Source organism: Sphaeramia orbicularis, chromosome 1, assembly GCF_902148855.1.
Source record: "Sphaeramia orbicularis chromosome 1, fSphaOr1.1, whole genome shotgun sequence".
In the NCBI taxonomy this organism is placed as follows: domain Eukaryota; kingdom Metazoa; phylum Chordata; class Actinopteri; order Kurtiformes; family Apogonidae; genus Sphaeramia; species Sphaeramia orbicularis.
Window position 1 is genome coordinate 46,057,312 of NC_043957.1, and position 17,813 is coordinate 46,075,124.

Genomic DNA, 17,813 nt, shown 5'->3' on the forward strand with positions numbered 1-17,813 from the left:
TTTTGCTTCCCCACCCTGTATAAGGTCAAGATTTTCGACGAACATTTCTCCGAGTACGCCATTATAGTTTATCAGCAGCAGCAGTTGTAGTCCATACTGAAAATATGTCCAAACTTTGAGCTGATTACCTAAACTGTTTATCTGCTGGTTGAACGGGACAGAGCAGCATAGCCAACAACCTGGAGGGGGTGGGGCGTGAAGTGGCTCCTTTGCATTTAAAGGGCCAGCGCTCAAAACGACCTTTCTGGTGTCATTACTCAGAAATAGGGTTGAAGATGGACCTGTGGAGTTGAATTAATGAAGAATTCAGACCCAAACCACAGGGAAATGTTTTAAAATGCGTAATTCCATTTAAAAAAGCTAAATATCACTCCTCTAATATGATTGTAATTCTAAAATGATATCGCCATGTGGCAGAATACTAACACTGGTATACAGAGGCTGATAGATGAAATAAGAAACATCTCTTCACCTCAGCGCTTATGTGAAATGTGGCTCATTTGTTTATGGAGTTTAATCTGAAGTAACATTATGACGGGAAAGTCACACAGTAGTACAAGGTGTATATTGTTCATAGGTTTAAGGAGAGCTAAAGGGGTTGAGTTTTTACAGTAAAGGTTTGTGTGACTGCAAGAAAAACAAAACAAAAAAAAGTATTCTAAATATAGTGTACACTTAAAACTGACACTGGGGTTCTTTTTTTTCCTTTGGGTAGGTGTTTGGGTCATAAAGTGTGACCAAATAGAGAGACTAGTATGGGTTTACTTTATGTCCTTCCCTGCTTCACTTCTCGTCAGCTTCTTACTTACTTTTTTTCACAGTCATGCAGGGGCAGATTTAGAGATGGCTTTGTACTATCAGTTATATTTATCATTTGTTGAACACGTAATGTACTGCATTCACACTTGTAATCACAGTAAGCGCAGAGTTGTTTTTCCTTCGTGCTGTTAGAGTTTTGATTGATCGTAAATCTTATGAATCATTTACTATGCAGGTATTACACCGACTAGTGCAGCTTTATGTCTTTGATAACCCCCATATAATCTCTTTAAACTGAAACTTCCAAAGTCATCTGATGTTCATTCCTTCGCAATAACAGCTCGAACTTTCACAGGATATTGTCTACCTTCTGTTGATGCGTTCTTGTACAATTCTGCACAACATGGGTGGCAAACATGCCAAAACCGGCCCTCCAAGGATTCCAATCCGGCTCACGGCATGACTTTGCGAAGTGCAAATATTACACTGAAGATATTAGCAGTCAAGGGGGTCAAACTCATTTTAGTTCCAAACTCCAAAATTCGAACAATATTCTGCCTGTCACTAAATGTTTTCTGTATTTATAGATTCACTGTGATCTGTAAGTTGTAATGCACATGTGAAAATGATAAGTTGAGGCATCATATTGTTAAAATTGAACTTATTTTTCTTAAGAAATTTCAGGTTTTTCAGGTTATTCACAATTTTTGTGAAAGAATAGTTTGCGCATTTAAACATTTTCAGAAATTCTACATTTTTTGCACTAAAACATAGAGAAAGGTTTGGAGTTGTCATTATATTATAGGTTATCATGCTATTATTTTGATTATAAGATTATGATTAATACAAATGTGGCAGTTATGTTTTATTATGCAATGATATATCCTTATATTAACCCTTTCATGCAATTATGAGAACCTTGGTCACAATATTTGTGTGTTTTTATTGCTCTTTAGGCATGAAAAAACCATGCGATTTAGTTTTTTTTTTTTTTTTTAAGGAGTTACAAAACTGTCCACTCAGCCGGACCCCATGCATTTAATTTTTCAAGCAAAGAAACATGTTTTTAAAACCTAATATCAGAAAGTGATATGGAAAAGTATGCAATAAAAACATTTTTAATGCTGCTAATCAGATGTTTTCCCACATTTTAACATACTCTAATACTAGTTATTATTCATTTCATGAAGATAATATGCAAAAAAAAAACTTATTTTGTTTGTTGATTTACACTAAAACATGCGTCACTGCAGATTAGGTTTATCAAGAACAGCATAGTTACAGTAATGGTATGAAATGCCCTGTATGGGATGATGTATAGTGTCCACTGTGTTGGCTGATATGGAACTAAAACAATAAAACTCATGAATATACAAGAGAACAGCTGTAGAATAGCTGTCCACTGGAGTGACCTCTGTGCATGAAAGGGTTAATTACTGTAATATTGCTTGGGCCAGCACCCTTAAAACTAAACTGGAGTCTATTGTTCATCTTCAGAAGCGAGCTTTGACAATAATATTCTGTGCAGATCGTAGACACCCCTCTCAGCCCCTGTTTGCTGAAGCGGGTGTGCTTAATGTTTACCAAGTTAATCATTTCCAAATTGGGCAATTTGTTTATAGCTCTGTTAAAGAGCTACTACCTCAACATTTCAATAATATTGACACTGAAATCCACAAGTATTCAACTGGCAGTATCCGTCTTATTAGAGCGCCCTTTGCTCGTAGCAGTCAGGCTCAGTTCAGTGTTCTGTACAGACAACCCAAAATATGGAGTAATCGGCCAAACTCTTCTTACGGAGCTTCCTCAAATTCAGTTTAAAAAAGCTGTGAAAACTCTGCTCCTGAGTGATTGTAATTTTCCAATACATTTCTAAGCTCGGTGTATTGTGGAATTATATTTCTTGAAAATGTACTTTTGTGCAACTTGCAAATATGTTTTTTTTAAAAATATTTTTAATTGCAGTTGTAAATAATCATTGAACTCTGTAGGGTTGACACTTGTTAAACCCTTTGAGGGTTTTTGGTAACCGTCCATCGTAATTTTTAACCAACATAAATAAATAAATAAATAAATAAATAAAAATGTACTGGTCTAGCCCACTCGAATGAAAATGAGTTTGACACCCCTGCTGTACAACATACATACACCTTTAGCAACACTAAAGACAGATGACAAGACACATTTGTGGTCAATAAAAAGTCATAATAAGACTTAAAGGAAGTGAAACGTGCATGGCTCTAACACACCAGCTGTGTTTCTTCCTGTGCCGTAGGTCTGTGTTGACAATGTGCTGAAGACGATGAAGGAAAACGCCAACAAAGCAAGCAGTATCCTACTCACTGCAATACCCCAGATTAGTCAGATGGACTGGAATCAAACAATAACATCTTTGAAAGTAAGTTGTCAGCATTGTAATGATTCATTTCCATCTGTTAGCTCATTGGAGAAGTTGTGAAAGAAAGTCTGTTCACCTTCAGGAGTGATATCTCATTTATTTTAAAGCCTTCAGCCACATGGAACCACCTCCTTAACGCTATAAACCGAATAATGAAACCATCTGGAGCGTGGCATCTCTAAAAACGGCCGCATGTTGAGAACGTTATTCTCACCACAGCGGCCATGTTGTGTTTACAAAGCCAGTGCACTGTTGTTTGAGAGCGTTAAGTAAACGGTGATGGTTATCTTCACCTGCAGACCGTCAGGGTTTAATTGACTTTTATTTTGCAGCTTATCACAAAAAAAAGAAGATTTAACCTGAAATTAATGTTTAAAAAGTCTTGGAAAATAAAAACACCACCATAGATGTTGCAATATCTGTGATTCCTTCAGTAATATATTTAATTAAATTGATTATACTTGAATTTATTTCCTCATTTTCAATTTCTATAGTTAATATTGATATTGTTTTTGCATTATTAAAGTATGTTCTCCTTTTAAGTTGTTTCAGAGGTTAAATTTCTATGCACTTACATTACTTTTTATCTAACAATAGAAAAGACTATTAAAAGCTATTTGTTATTATTTTTTATTGTAATTTTATTATTTCTGTGTTACATCAATCCCTAAAATCCTTCTTTTTTTTTTTTGCTTCTTTTTCCAGTCAATGGCCCAGTCTTCAGTAATGTTACCGAAACATTAAATGACAACTTGTTTTGACAAAAGGAGTCACCACCAACGCCGACAGACTTTGGATTTGTCATCAATGAAAAAGAAAGACGAAAGTGCCTCTCATCGGATTCTAACTTCACATCCAGTTTCAATATTTTTCTCTCACACACACAGAATACTTACAGAACGACCTTTTTCTCTGGAAAAATGAAGAGCAGATGAACAAAAAATGTAAAACCTGTCTTTGTGGATTAATAGTTTTTAGCTTGTGAAATAAGACTTTCTATAAGCTGTGAATGTTTTTCTTTAAAGCACCTTTAAAGATGTTTATGAATGATATGTGTCACATTAAGACTGGTACTGCCTTCTAACTGATGTCTTTAGCAAAAGTCATTTCTTATGTAAAGTACACAAACTAAACACAGTTTCAGCAATTTTACTTTGTCATTTCAAGTGGTGTTTTTTTTTTTTTTTTTAATTTTTTTGTTTGTTTCACTTTCACTTACGTCAACCTGTTTACCATGATACTATTTACCATAAACGATTTACTAACATTTTATTGTGGTTCATAAAAGCACACCAGTGTTAGATGTTTTAATATAGTGTAAAGTTTACCCTCATCCATTGAAGTTGGCATTTTGTAATATTTTTGGGCCTTCTCTACTACAATTAACAGATTAGATTGATGTTAGTTGCATTTGCTGCTCATGAATTTATTGAGAATAAAAGAAAAATATTTGGTATCCTATTTGTGGACTGTCAACAATATGAAAACCATATTGAACATAATAAAGACTGCTTTAAAATATAACACCTACTTGTATAGATTTTTTTTTTTTTTTTTGGAAATTTCAAGGGACTAAGGAGAAAGTTGTTAGTAAAATGTATCTTTAAAAAAATGTGGACCAGTGAAATAAATGTATTGGAATGATCATATAACTGGTATTGTGTGTAATGTTTGCAGAGGGAGGAAGTTTGGTTGAATTTATTTAGGGTTTGTGCCGTTGCATAGGCTTACACATGGCTGAAATGAAACCAGTTTCCCATTATGATGTTCTAACAAGTTTACAGACTGAAAACTCCATTTCAAAAAATAAAAAACTGCACTTTACTAACATTAAGATCTAGTTTTAAAGCTACTAAGTCTGCTCCTATGAAAAAAAATCTACTTTATAGTCTTATTACAGTTTGATACTTTTTATCTGTTGTGCATTTTGGAAAAAATATATGCAAATACAAATTTTCATGACTGTGCAGTTTTAAGGCGGATGTAGGAGTTGGTGTTTTTTTTTTTTTTTTTTTTTTCAAACATTGCGAGATGGTGCGTTTGAGGACACGACTGAGGGGCATTGACAGTGGTATGATATAGTATGCGCTCACAGTGTTAATTATTATTTTGCATGTTTTTATTTTAATTTCTAAGCGGTTTGGAAAATGACAAAATCTTAATTTCTTATTTTATAGGCGCCGTTGATGTTGAGTGAGCGCATTTATTTATTTTTGCGAATATACACTAACAATAGTTTTACAGAAACCTTAATTTTCATATTAAAGACGTAGATGTATCCAGCAGTTTCTATTAAACCTCTTTTTGTTCTTTATATCCGCTTAGACAATGCACATAATTAAAAAAAAACAGTAAATATATGTAAGAAACTTTCCTCTATATATCCTCACATTTATGAAAGAATATTTGTCCTTTATCCGTCAGGGGAAAAAAAAACAAAAACAGTAGGATTCAACAAAAAGTTCCGCAAAAATGCACGGTTTGATATTCTCCAACATCCAACTGAATCCACACTTCAAATACATTTCGGCTTATCATTTTTTTTTATTCTCATGTACCAGACACTTACTTAAATTTATTGCTTTTACTTTGGTTCCAAACTTCAGAATTAAAATTAATCTATATATATTAAAGTGCAAAATCTATCCCAAATCTGAATATCACTTATAGACAGGAAATGTAGCCCCTTATGCTTCTGGAATAGTGCATTCATAAGAAACATACTTGAACGACTTTTGAGTTATTTTGGTTTAAAGAAATTATTACATTAAAAAATTGGCAGTTTCAGGTTATGGCAAAAAAAAAAAAAAAAAGAGCTGCATTATCCTACCTTAAACAGCCTCAAGCAGATATAGAAAAATACCAAAGAGCAAGTAAAATATCCCAAAGGAATATTTTAGGCACAAAAATAAAAAAAAACTTTTTCTAACCAAAAACAAACAGTGATATGTCGATCTAATAACATTTAAGGTAAATCATCTAATCTGTCATAGGCATATTTTCATTCTTGATTTTTTTCAAATAATTATGATAGCAATTCAGCAAAACCAGACAAATAAATAACCATACAAATGGGAAAAATAACCTACTTAACGCATGTATGCTGCAGGCCCCGTCAGGCCCCATTCAGCATAGTTCCAACTCAACACAAGCAGCATGGGAGAAAAAAAAAAAAAAAAAAATCACTGACAGTGTATTTCACAGAGACTCCAGAAAAGCCACCACATCTGCGTGACCATTGTCTTTGGCCACATCCACAGGCCGACAGTTTGTATTGTCCGTGGCCTCCGGGTCGGCCGTGTACTCCACCAGCAGACGCACCGTGTCCAAGAAGCCCGTCCTGGCCGCGTCGTGCAGCGGTGTGGACCCGGTGCGTGGGTCCGCCACGTTGGGATCCGCTCCGTGCTTCAGTAACACCTGAGCCACCGATGAACTCCCCATCATCATCACCTTCAGGGAAATATATAGCCCCGAGTTAGAGCCCGTCACAGTGGAAGATATTTAAAAAAAAAAAAAAAAAGAGTCACTTGAACTTTGGCTTTATTTCAACTCTAACACAATGAACGGAGCCTTATCATTTTTACTACACATGTTTTATCAGCTGTAAAATAATTGACTTTTAATACTTTTGAGTGGAAACAGAGGAATGACCACCTCCTGGTACTGTTCTAAGTCTGATCAATTTTTATTCTAACAACGCAACTCAAAACTGATACCAAATACCAAAGTGACTTGCACACCCGCAGGCTTTATAAATATAGTTTCTATTCATTCAGCTCAAAGGGAATCATAAATGAAACTATACTATTAACTTGGCTATAGAAAACTCTGTTAAATCATAGGTAGACTAATAACAACAAACCATAACCATTCACATTATAAATACAGCTTTTAGGACGAATCTATCTGAACAGGCCTGAAAAAATAAAATTAAACTATATAGGAGTTGGATTTACTGATATATAGCCATATGATTTAGTTTTTGTTTCGGAGGATTGTTTTATATATTATTATTATTATTTATCACCCATTACTACCTCTACAATAACTATAACTGTAAATGTAAGCCTCATATATAGTCGTGGAAAAAATTATTAGACCATCAAAAGTCATCAAAAACAATGGTTATGCAATCAAGTACTAACTCTTATGTGTATCATGTGACTAAAACAGATAGAAAAGAAAACATGGAATTCCTAAAAGCACTGTTTTTGTCAGTACAATGCCATAGATACTGATGTAAGAACTGAAACGATTTTGGTTATTATTTAACAAAAGAACATGGAAAATGACTTGATGCTTATGAGATATTTTTTGTTGTTATCATTATATTTGTCCAAAGAAATGTACCTTTAGTTGTACCAGGCATTAAAATGAACATGAAATTGAAGAAAACAAAGGGGTGGTCTAATAACTGTATAACTCCTGTTTACATTACACTATCTACACTTTTTCTATTTAGATCTTTTGTTAATAAGTGTCCTGTTTTTATACGAATGCTGCTCTTATGTGTATCATGTGACTAAAACAGATAGAAAAGAAAACATGGAATTCCTAAAACCACTGTTTTTGTCAGTACAATGCTATAGATACTAATGTAAGAACTGAAATGATTTTGGTTTTTATAAAAAAAAAAACATGGAAAATGACAAGATATCATCTCTGAAATTAAACTCTTATGAGCTATTTTTTGTTGTTATCATTATATTAGTCCAAAACAAATGTACCTTTAGTTGTACCAGGCATTAAAATGAACATGAAATTGAAGAAAACAAGGTGGTGGTCTAATAACTGTATAACTCCTGTTTACATTACACTGTCTACACTTTTTCTATTTAGATCTTTTTTAATAAGTGCCCTGTTTTTATACGAATGCTGCTCTTATGTGTATCATGTGACTAAAACAGACAGAAAAGAAAACATGGAATTCCTAAAAGCACTGTTTTTGTCAGTACAATGCCCTGGATACTGATGTAAGAACTGAAATGATTTTGGCTATTATTTAAAAAAAGAACATGGAAAATGACTAGATATCAGCTCTGAAATTAAACTCTTATGAGCTATTTTTTTTTTTTTTTGTTTTCATTATATTTGTCCAAAGAAATGTACCTTTAGTTGTACCAGGCATTAAAATGAACATGAAATTGAAGAAAACAAGGTGGTGGTCTAATAACTGTATAACTCCTGTTTACATTACACTATCTACACTTTTTCTATTTAGATCTTTTTTTAATAAGTGCCTTGTTTTTATACGTATGCTGCTCATATGTGCCGGAAACAAATAAAGTTTTCTGAATCTGAATTATAGATTTTGGGTGACGCATTTAAGAGGAATATTGTACTTTAACCCACACTCAAAACAATACAAGTACAAGTACGCAACTACTAACCTCATTCAATTTCCCATCAGCATATGACTGTGTGAGGCCTTTCTGACTTTCAATTTTATTTGGTCAGATTATAAATTAACTAAAACAACGACCTTCGTAAGAACTCGGCTTATTTTTCTCGGGTAAAAAAAAAAACTGGACTAAATTTGTCGTGCCCGTGTGCGCGTCCACGTATCCTGACTGCGCACACACACACACACGCCGTCACTTCTGCGTTATTAAAAACAAAGCTGTGGGGATTTTTCCGACTCTTAAATGCAGTGTTTGGTGTCCGTCCGTGGGACAGAAAAGGCGCATCTGTGGAACCGACCTGCACAGCGGTCCGTCCGAAGCGGTTCAGCCCGTTAACCTGCGCCCCGGTCTGGAGCAGAGACTCCACGCGTGCCGTGTCCCCGTTGGCTGCCGCCGTGGTTAGGTCATCCTCCAGAGGCATGGTGTCCTAAAATGATAAATCGCCGTGACAGGTATCCAGCTGAAGATGCCTACGTGAGGAACAAAACTCGGCTCAGAAACACGCCATGGAGCGCGCGGTAGATGTCCACGGTCGGTCGTCGGTGTGTGTGTATATGTGTGTGTATATGTGTATATGTGTGTGTGTGGGTGTGTTCAGCGGTCCCCGGCTCGTTGTTGTGTCCGGGGCTCCGGTTGTGTGTCAGGGATAGCCGATCCGTGCATGTCCGTCCGCCGGTCTGTGATGTGTGTATGTCTGGGCTTGCCTCTGTTTTGAATGGATGACGTCTTTCCTTGCTGCAGTGGTACGTCCGTGCGCATGCGCAACATCGACTAGTTTTGACAGCTGACACGCGCTGCTCTCAGTCTTGTTTCTCCGTGTTGCTCTTGGAAGTGAAGTTGAAAAATGTGCATCTCCAGACAAATACGAGAATAAAATACAAGAAGCAAAAACGGTTGATGTGCAAAGTTACAAAGGGAAGGATAACTACACAATTCATTTAACCCTTTCATGCATAGTGGTCACAGGCAATGCACATACGTCACTTCCCCCTTGGGCCACGCCCCTCTAAGTCAGACCGAGTGGCAAAAACAAACCGGCTCAACATGGCGGAGCATAGCAGTAACTACTGCGAAACCAGGAAAAATGTGGAATATAACATGAAATTAAAGACAATTGGACTCGACATGGATCCATACAAGCTACCAAACAACATGCGGAAGTGGTCTATGAACATTGATATGTGGCCGGAAATCACCTATCCTGACATTTATATGAACCTGATTTCAACGCCGGGAAAATACCCAATGCAAAGGCTGAAAGCATACAAAAGCTGAAGAGTTGTTGACATCCTTGTCATCGTTAATTAGAGGACTACAGCTGGTGAGTGCTTTAATTCAACATACTATTGTTTTGGAGGTTTTATGTCAGTGAAGATGTATTTTCTTGGCGGTGATTGCCAAGGTAAAGGCCCAGCAGTAGTGCTCACAGTTCACTACTGATTTACTGGAGTTGAGCCCTTAGTATTGACCCAAGTGAATGGATGATCTACTGGTACTGTGGATATTTAAGTAGAGTTAACATCAAATACTTGATACAACACAGCTACAACAGCTTTGTGCTAGAGTACCCCCTTATTTGGAAAACTAGGTTAGCCTCAGTTTAAGCTAGTTTACAAATTATGTAGAACACAAGGTTCAGAATCACACAATTGAAGACAAAAACTTTTCAGTTATGAAATATAGAACTAAATGACAGATGCTAACATTAAGAGCTTTACTAAGAAGTAACGTTAGCCAAAATGATATATAATTTAAGGTATGATTTTACACAAGAATACAGCATAAATTAACGTTACCTGACACAAATCCAGGTTTTCGTTGCCTGGATTCCAGTTATTTCTACGAATTGCAGCGATCCATCTGCTTCTTCTGTCTTTGGCTTTAGGTCGCCGCTAAAACGATAGCTCCGAGTGCTTTTTAAACCTATTTGTGCAATCAATGACACAACAGCTCTTCCCCATTTTTTAGATTGTTCTAAAGTTTTCGCAGTATTCAAGCCAAAGCCGCTACTCATCTCCCTCTTTTTGCCACTCAGTGGGCAGAACCGCGGTGACGTCTGCTAGCGGTGACGTCACGTGCATACCCTCTATTCTACAGCTGTTCTCTTATATATTCTTGGGTTTTGTTGTTTTATTTGCATATCAGCCAACACAGTGGAGGCATGTGCATCATCCTATATACCAGGAGTGTCAAACTCATATTAGTTTAGAGGCCACATACAGCCCCAAATGACCTGAAGTGGGCCAGATGATTAAAATAATAATATAAGAATACACAAATAATATCAATTTCAAAATTTGTACGTCTAACATCTATGTTTTAGAGTGGTAAAAAGTAAAATTTTATTATCAAAATGTTTACATCTACAAACTGTCCTTTAAAAAAAATGTGAAAAACATGAACAACCATGAACAGAATGAAATTTATTAAGAAAATAAAGTGCAATTTTAACAATTTGTGCCATTATTTGGCTTCAGCTTCTCATTTTCACATGTTCATTACAACTTACAGATCACAGTGGATCTACAAATACACAAAATAGAATATTGGTACAACTACACTTAATTCTATTAAGACATATCAGATTGTTCATATTTTTTCAGGTTCACATTTTTTGTAAAAGGTTAGTCTGTAAATATAAAATTTTTTGTGTAATTTAACTTTTTTGCAATAAAAAAAAGAGGAAAATTTGTGGTATTCATTATTTAGAGTTTATTATGATAGTATTTCCCCTGTAAGTCGCTTTGGAAAAAAGCGTCTGCCAAATGCGTAAACATAAACATAAACATAGTATTTTACTGGTCTGACCCACTTTAGAATGAATTAACCTGTAATTATTTTAACATCTTTGATTGTGAATTTCTTCAGTGTAAGTTTTGTATTTCACCAATTCATCCCATGGGCCGGATTGGACCCTTTGGCGGGCTGGATTTGGCCCCGGGCCGTATGTTTGACACCCCTGCTATATACTGTAATTCATACAATTACTGCAACTTTGTTGTGCTTGATAAACCTGATCTGCAGCAACATGTTTTGGAGTAAATCAATTGGTAACTGTCATTAGACTCTAATTAACAGTTTTCTTACTCTAAAAGTTTTTTTTTTTTTTGGCACATTATCTTCATAAAGTGAGTAATATCTAGTATTAGAGCATGTTAAAATGTGAGAAAACATTAGATTAGGTGCATGAAAAATATTTTTATTTCATAGTTTTCACACAGTATATCACTTTCCGATGATGGGTTTTAAATACATGTTTCTTTGCTTCAAAAATTAAATGCATGGTGTCCACCTGAGTGGACATTTTTGTAACACCATGAAAAAAAGGTCCATAAAAAAATTTCAATCACATTGTTTTTTTCATGCCTAAAGAGGAATAAAAGCACTCAGGAAAAAAAATCTCGACTAAGGTTCTCATAATTCATGCATGAAAGGGTTAATTTTAGTCTATTAGGACATCACTTAACCCAGTGTTTTTCAACCTTGGGGTCTGGACCCCATGTAGGGTTGTCTGGAATTCAAATGGGGTCGCCTGAAATTTCTAGTAATTGATAACAAAAAACAAAAAAAACACACAACAACTTTCCAATAAAAATATATGGTGAGTTGAGAGAGACAATCCCAATACATAAAATGCATGACAAACTGTGAAGCTGAAACTGAAGCACTGTGGTACTGTTTATTGTTCAAATGTTCATTGTGGTCAGTTTCAGATGCTGCAGCTCTTTCATAATTCATAGTTTGAGTTCTTGTTTGTTCAGTATTAATTGTCAGCCTTGTAAATCCAAGCTGGACTGACTGTACATATCCTGACCAAGGAAAATAAAATTCTCACTTTGCGCAGTAATCTACACCTGGCTTTTCTGCCTCCGTCCAAAATGATATACATTATATAGACTAAATGTCATCTAAATTTAACCTTTATTTGCAACATAGTATCACAAACTACTACATGATCAAAAACAAATAAATTTTAGCAATAAAAAAGGCTCCTTTTGAATATCTGGGGTCACCAGAAATTTGTGATTTCTGATGATTTCTGTTAAAATGGGGTCACGAGCCAAAAAAGGCTGGGAACCACTGACTGCTATGAAGACCCAAACATCACCATCTACCAAAATAATCTGATATAAAATGTTTAATTCCTGTTGATCCACTTATCCATCCAGCAACTAATCCATCCAGCTGTTCTACAGATGTTCTCTTGTATATTCATGGGTTTTGTTGTTTTAGTTGCATATCAGCCAACACAGTGGGTGCTTATGCACCATCTCATCACATGCATTTCATACCATTACTATAACTTTATGTTCTTGATAAACCGGATCTGCAGTAACATGACTGAGTGTAAATCAATTGCTAATTGTTATTAGAATTGTTATTAGACTGAAATTAACAGTTTTCTTAAACAAAAGGTTTTTTTTTTTTATTATCTCCATGAAGTGAGTAAGAACTCGTATTAGAGTATGATAAAAGGTGAGAAAACATCAAATTAGCTGCATCAAAAATGCTTTTGTTTCATAGTTTTCACACAGTTTATCACTTTCTGATATTGCATTTTAAATACATGTTTCTTTGCTTCAAAAATTAAACACACAGAGTCCAAATGAGTGGATGTTTTTGTACCTCCACCAAAAATAGGTTAATTTAAAAAAAAATTAAATCTCATTGTGTTTTTTTTTCATGCCTAAAGAGGAATAAAAACACTCAGGAAAAAAATCTTGACTAAGATTCTCATAATTCATGCATCAAAGGGTTAAATTTAACGTTATAGTGGTTTTCCAAAAAAGTAGCTTCTTTTAAGTCGTTATTGAGGGGTGCATGAGTTGTAAATATTGAGGAGGATATATCTGCTACATTCCCACAAAATCTACAACATGGCCACAAGTTTTTAAGTTTTTAAAATTTATTTATTTTTATTTAACACAGAAACCACTTGAACAGGCCTGTAATATGCAATACAACATAAGAGTCATTATGCTTCCTTTACACACAACATGAGTCGCCGTGTCATTTAGATAAACACCTTCAAACACTCAGTTGGTGTTAAATTGGTTGATGCTTATTACCAACTTAAACTAGACAAAAACACTGGTAAACAAAACTATTTTGGGAACACAGTTGGTGTGTGTGTGTGTGTGTGTATGTGTGTGTAAATATGTAACAGTTTTTGCAAGACTGCAAACATGTAAAAAAAAAAGAAAATGTGACACATCTGTTCTGGGTTATCTGTGACAATCTGGACTAATCAAGAATAAAAAAATAGGTCAGTTTTTGCTGAGCTGACGAAAACACATCTTTAATAGGGTGATGTTTCTGACAGCTGATTTGTGTTAACAGAGAAGTGGACCTTATGCATCATCTCAATTGAGGCCTTTCATAATATGACTGGAATTTATGATGGCAGAGACAGCAGACACTGTGTGTGAAACAACAGCTGCTGTATGAGTCGCGTATTTAACGTCCAACAAAGTCATTTATTGGTGTGTAATTAACAGTGATTATGAGTCATAGTTTGAGGGCGATGCCTCTTCACTGTATGTCCTCCTTGACAACTAAACAAAAATATGGAATGTCATTTGTCTGTCTTACAAGGAATTACACATGGCCACGTAGCAGGAGTGGCAGAGAAGCACTGTGTCCAAGGCACGTGTTAGGAATGCAAGCTATTGTTAATCTGTCTATGAATGTGTATACTGTGTATACTAGCGTGTTTAACCCATAAAGACCCAAACAGCCACAAGACGACCAAAACCATCTACTAACATAAACAGTTTAATATCTGTTGTTAATCCTTTCAATCCATGTCAATAATTGGTGTAAAATACAGTTATTCATCTTTTTATGGTCATCAGATATGGCCCATTTGGATGTGCAGAGGCTCTGTAGTTACTGTGGAAACACCGTCATCTTCTACAACATTGATTCACCAGTAAAACCCATGGAGTTTGACAAATGGTAGTGGATGGAGACACTTGGATTATGTTCAGTTAATAATATCTTTGCTGAAAAAGTCACATTTATTTCAGTTTCCTCTGTTTTTGATATAATAACTGTTAATTTTAATCTGAACTTTAATGAAGATCCACATGATTAGTAAATTAAATATAGAAAAATACCTGATGTTCACTAAAAAAACACAGAATTCATAGGCACACCCAGGTGCATGATGGTCTACCTTGGTGCTGTCTATTTATACCCAGGTGCCCACAGTGTAAACTAACAAAACAAAAAGATGCTAAACACTAAAGAATGAAAGTAATAACCATGAAAATAAATAAATAAATAAATAAATAAATAAATATATTTATATAAGTAAATAAAAGGTAAATTAACTTTGAACAAAAAACTAAATAGATACATTGTTCCTATATTTACCCTTTCTTAAGTGATTTATCACCATTGATTGTAATATTATCTTCCTCATTTTTCATTTTTTCATTGTAAATCATATATTTTTCTATATTTAATTTACTGATCATGTACATGTTGATTAAAGCTCCGAGTAAAGGTAAGTGTTATTATATCAAAAACAGAGACAACTCAAGAAAAAGTGACTTTTTTGGGAAAGATTTCAATACCTGGACATATAAACCAAGTGTGTCCATCCACTGTCACTGATCCAACTCCATGGGTTTTACTGGTAAATCAGTGTTGTAGAAGATGACGGTGTTTCCACCTTCATTACAGAGCCTCTGCATGTCCAAATGGGTCATATCTGATGACCATGAAAAGATGACAAACTGCATTTTGCACTAATTATTTACATGTATTAATAGAATTAGTGGATCAACTGGTGTTAAACAGTTTAGATCAGTAGATGGTTTTGGTCGCGAGTGGAGGTTTGGGTCTTTGTGGGTTAAAGTAGTTGTTAATACCTACACAGAAATATAGAACAAACTTATTCATGTCATTTAGTTAAAAAGTTACAGGTCACTGAACAACAACTTTACACTGATGTGACTGCTTGATCTGACCCACCAGTTTATTGTTGTGTATACACAGGCTACAACACATGAATCTGTGTTGAGAATAACAGAGGCTTCAGCGTGACAGGATCCACGGTCTATGGCTATAAATTTGCTGTGGTGTTTGACTTTCAAGATGATTAAATATTAAGATGATGATTATTCAGCAGGTCTGTGGGCAGATGAACAGTTCCTGATTTTATTCCTTGTATGATGCGTGCTGCACAGTCAGCACACATAATGAAAAGTCTGGTTAAATCTCTTTGGTTAAATCAGCTGCTTGATCGCTCATCATTCAGTTTAATTTGAACTGTACACTACAGTGCTAAAGTATTAGACTACCTCTAGTTTTCTTGTCTTTGCAGGGCTGATACATATTTATTTGTCATTCTCTTTACTTCACATATAACAAGATACAGGAAATATATGCAGAGCCTTAAAAGACACATAAAAAACGGAACCCAAACATCCACCAGCGACCAAAACCATCTACCGTTGTAAAATGTTTAATACCTGTTGATCCACTAATCCTATCAATACATGTAAATAATTGGTGTATAATGCAGTTTGTCATCTTTTCATGGTCATCAGATATGACCCATTTGGTAAAGAACACTGTTGGAGATGCTTTGTTTATGTTCAGTTAATTATATATTTTACTGAGAATGTCACTTTTTCTTCAGTTTTCTCTGTTTTTGATATAATAACCCTCAACTTTAATCTGAGCTTTTATGAACATCTACATGATCGGTGAATTAAATTTAGAAAAATGTCAGATTTTCAATGAAAAGATGCAAAATACAGAAGATAATATTAAAATAAATGATGATAAATCACTTAAGAAAAGTTAAATAGAGACAAAAAATCATTTGGGAACTGCCACAAAGGTAGCACTGGGTCTTTATGGGTTAAAGTCACTATTTAGTGTGACCTCTGACCCCATGATAAGAAGCAACGCAAACAAATAGAAGCATCTGACATATGTTGAATGAAACCTGGTATAAAATATCAGAGAATTAATGCAATAAATCTCAAATTGTCAGAACAATACAGCTAAAGGTACGGCTAAAGGGAGGTCACACTAAATACTCCCACTTTAGTTTATTGATGCCGTTTTTTCCTTGAAACAGTTTTTCCTGCTGTATATACTTCACATATATCCAGATTGGATCTTAATACTGTGTATGTGTGCTCATTAGAACTTTAATAAAACAGCAAACATAAAGTCGGCCTAAGAGTTTTGCATAGTACTGTATTTATCATGCAAAATAAAGTTATCCCTATTATTTGTTTCAGTATCCTCCAGAAATGTAAAATTTATGTAAAATATGTACACAGCAAAAAAAAAAGGCCTGTACAAAAATAAGAAAATTAAACTCATTATTGGGCTAAAATGTCTTATCTAATTATCTGCCAGTGCAGTAAGAAAATTGTACATATCAAGTTCTCTTAAAATAATAAGTGTGTCCGTCATACTCATCCCCCCAACAATGTAGCTTTTGTTGTTAATATTGCTTAAAGGGGTCATATTTTGCTAAACCCACTTTTATTAGTCTTTGGTTCATTTATTTGTGTATTTGGACCCTAATAGTTCAAAAAGTTTGAATTTGAACCCTCCAGGTGCTGCAAAGCTATCTTTATATTCATTTGGGAAAAAACTGAGTGGATTTCTACTTCCTGTTTTAATTCCTGCTTAATTTGTTACGTCTATAATTAGTTACGTTACGACATTTGCACATATAAGGTCAAGACTTTTGACGAACATTTCTCCAAGTAGGACATAATTGTTTGTCAGCAGCAGCGGTTGTAGTAAAAACAGAAAATATGTCCAAACTTTGAGCCGATTACCTAAAATGTTCAGTTATTGGATGAACAGGACAGAACAGCACAGCCAATAATTTGGAGGGGGTGGGGCATGAAGTGGCTCATTTGCATTTAAAGGGCCAGCGCTCACAACGACCTTTCCGGTGTCATTACTCAGAAATAGGGTTGAATATGAACCTGTGGAGTTGAATTAATGAAGAATTCAGACCCAAACATAGCATTTCCAGTTTATGTAGACCACAGAGAAATGTTTTAAAATGCTTAATTCCATTTAAAAAAAAAAAAAGAAAGAAAGAAAGCAAATCATCACTCCTTTAAAATTAGTTCTAACATCTAAAAGAGGTAGCTCAAGATGAAGATTTTTGAACAAGTCGAATAATCTGACCAAGATTAAGTCTCAAGTCCATAAATCTAAAAAATGGTCTTTTCTAGATAAATATTCCAAATTCAAAGCCTGTGTAC

General features: G+C 34.9%; 2 protein-coding genes across 3 annotated transcripts in view; one reads left to right on the forward strand and one right to left on the reverse strand.

The window, feature by feature from the left end:
- Window positions 1-4,702, forward strand: part of mtap (methylthioadenosine phosphorylase) — a 32,475-nt gene extending 27,773 nt beyond the window's left edge. For both annotated transcript variants that reach the window (XM_030146886.1, XM_030146878.1), the window contains exons 7-8: window positions 3,035-3,157; window positions 3,863-4,702. In XM_030146886.1, the coding sequence (XP_030002746.1) occupies window positions 3,035-3,157; window positions 3,863-3,901 (162 nt within the window). In that variant the 3' untranslated portion in view covers window positions 3,902-4,702. The remainder of the gene's footprint in view (window positions 1-3,034; window positions 3,158-3,862) is intronic.
- Window positions 4,703-5,558: 856 nt separating this feature from the next.
- Window positions 5,559-9,257, reverse strand: cdkn2a/b (cyclin-dependent kinase inhibitor 2A/B (p15, inhibits CDK4)). The gene is made up of 2 exons (XM_030138581.1): window positions 8,858-9,257; window positions 5,559-6,607 (listed from the first exon to the last, which is right to left on the reverse strand). Exons 1-2 carry the CDS (start codon window positions 8,978-8,980, stop codon window positions 6,356-6,358), a joined length of 375 nt encoding a protein of 124 aa, XP_029994441.1. The 5' UTR covers window positions 8,981-9,257; the 3' UTR covers window positions 5,559-6,355.
- Window positions 9,258-17,813: the final 8,556 nt, after the last annotated feature.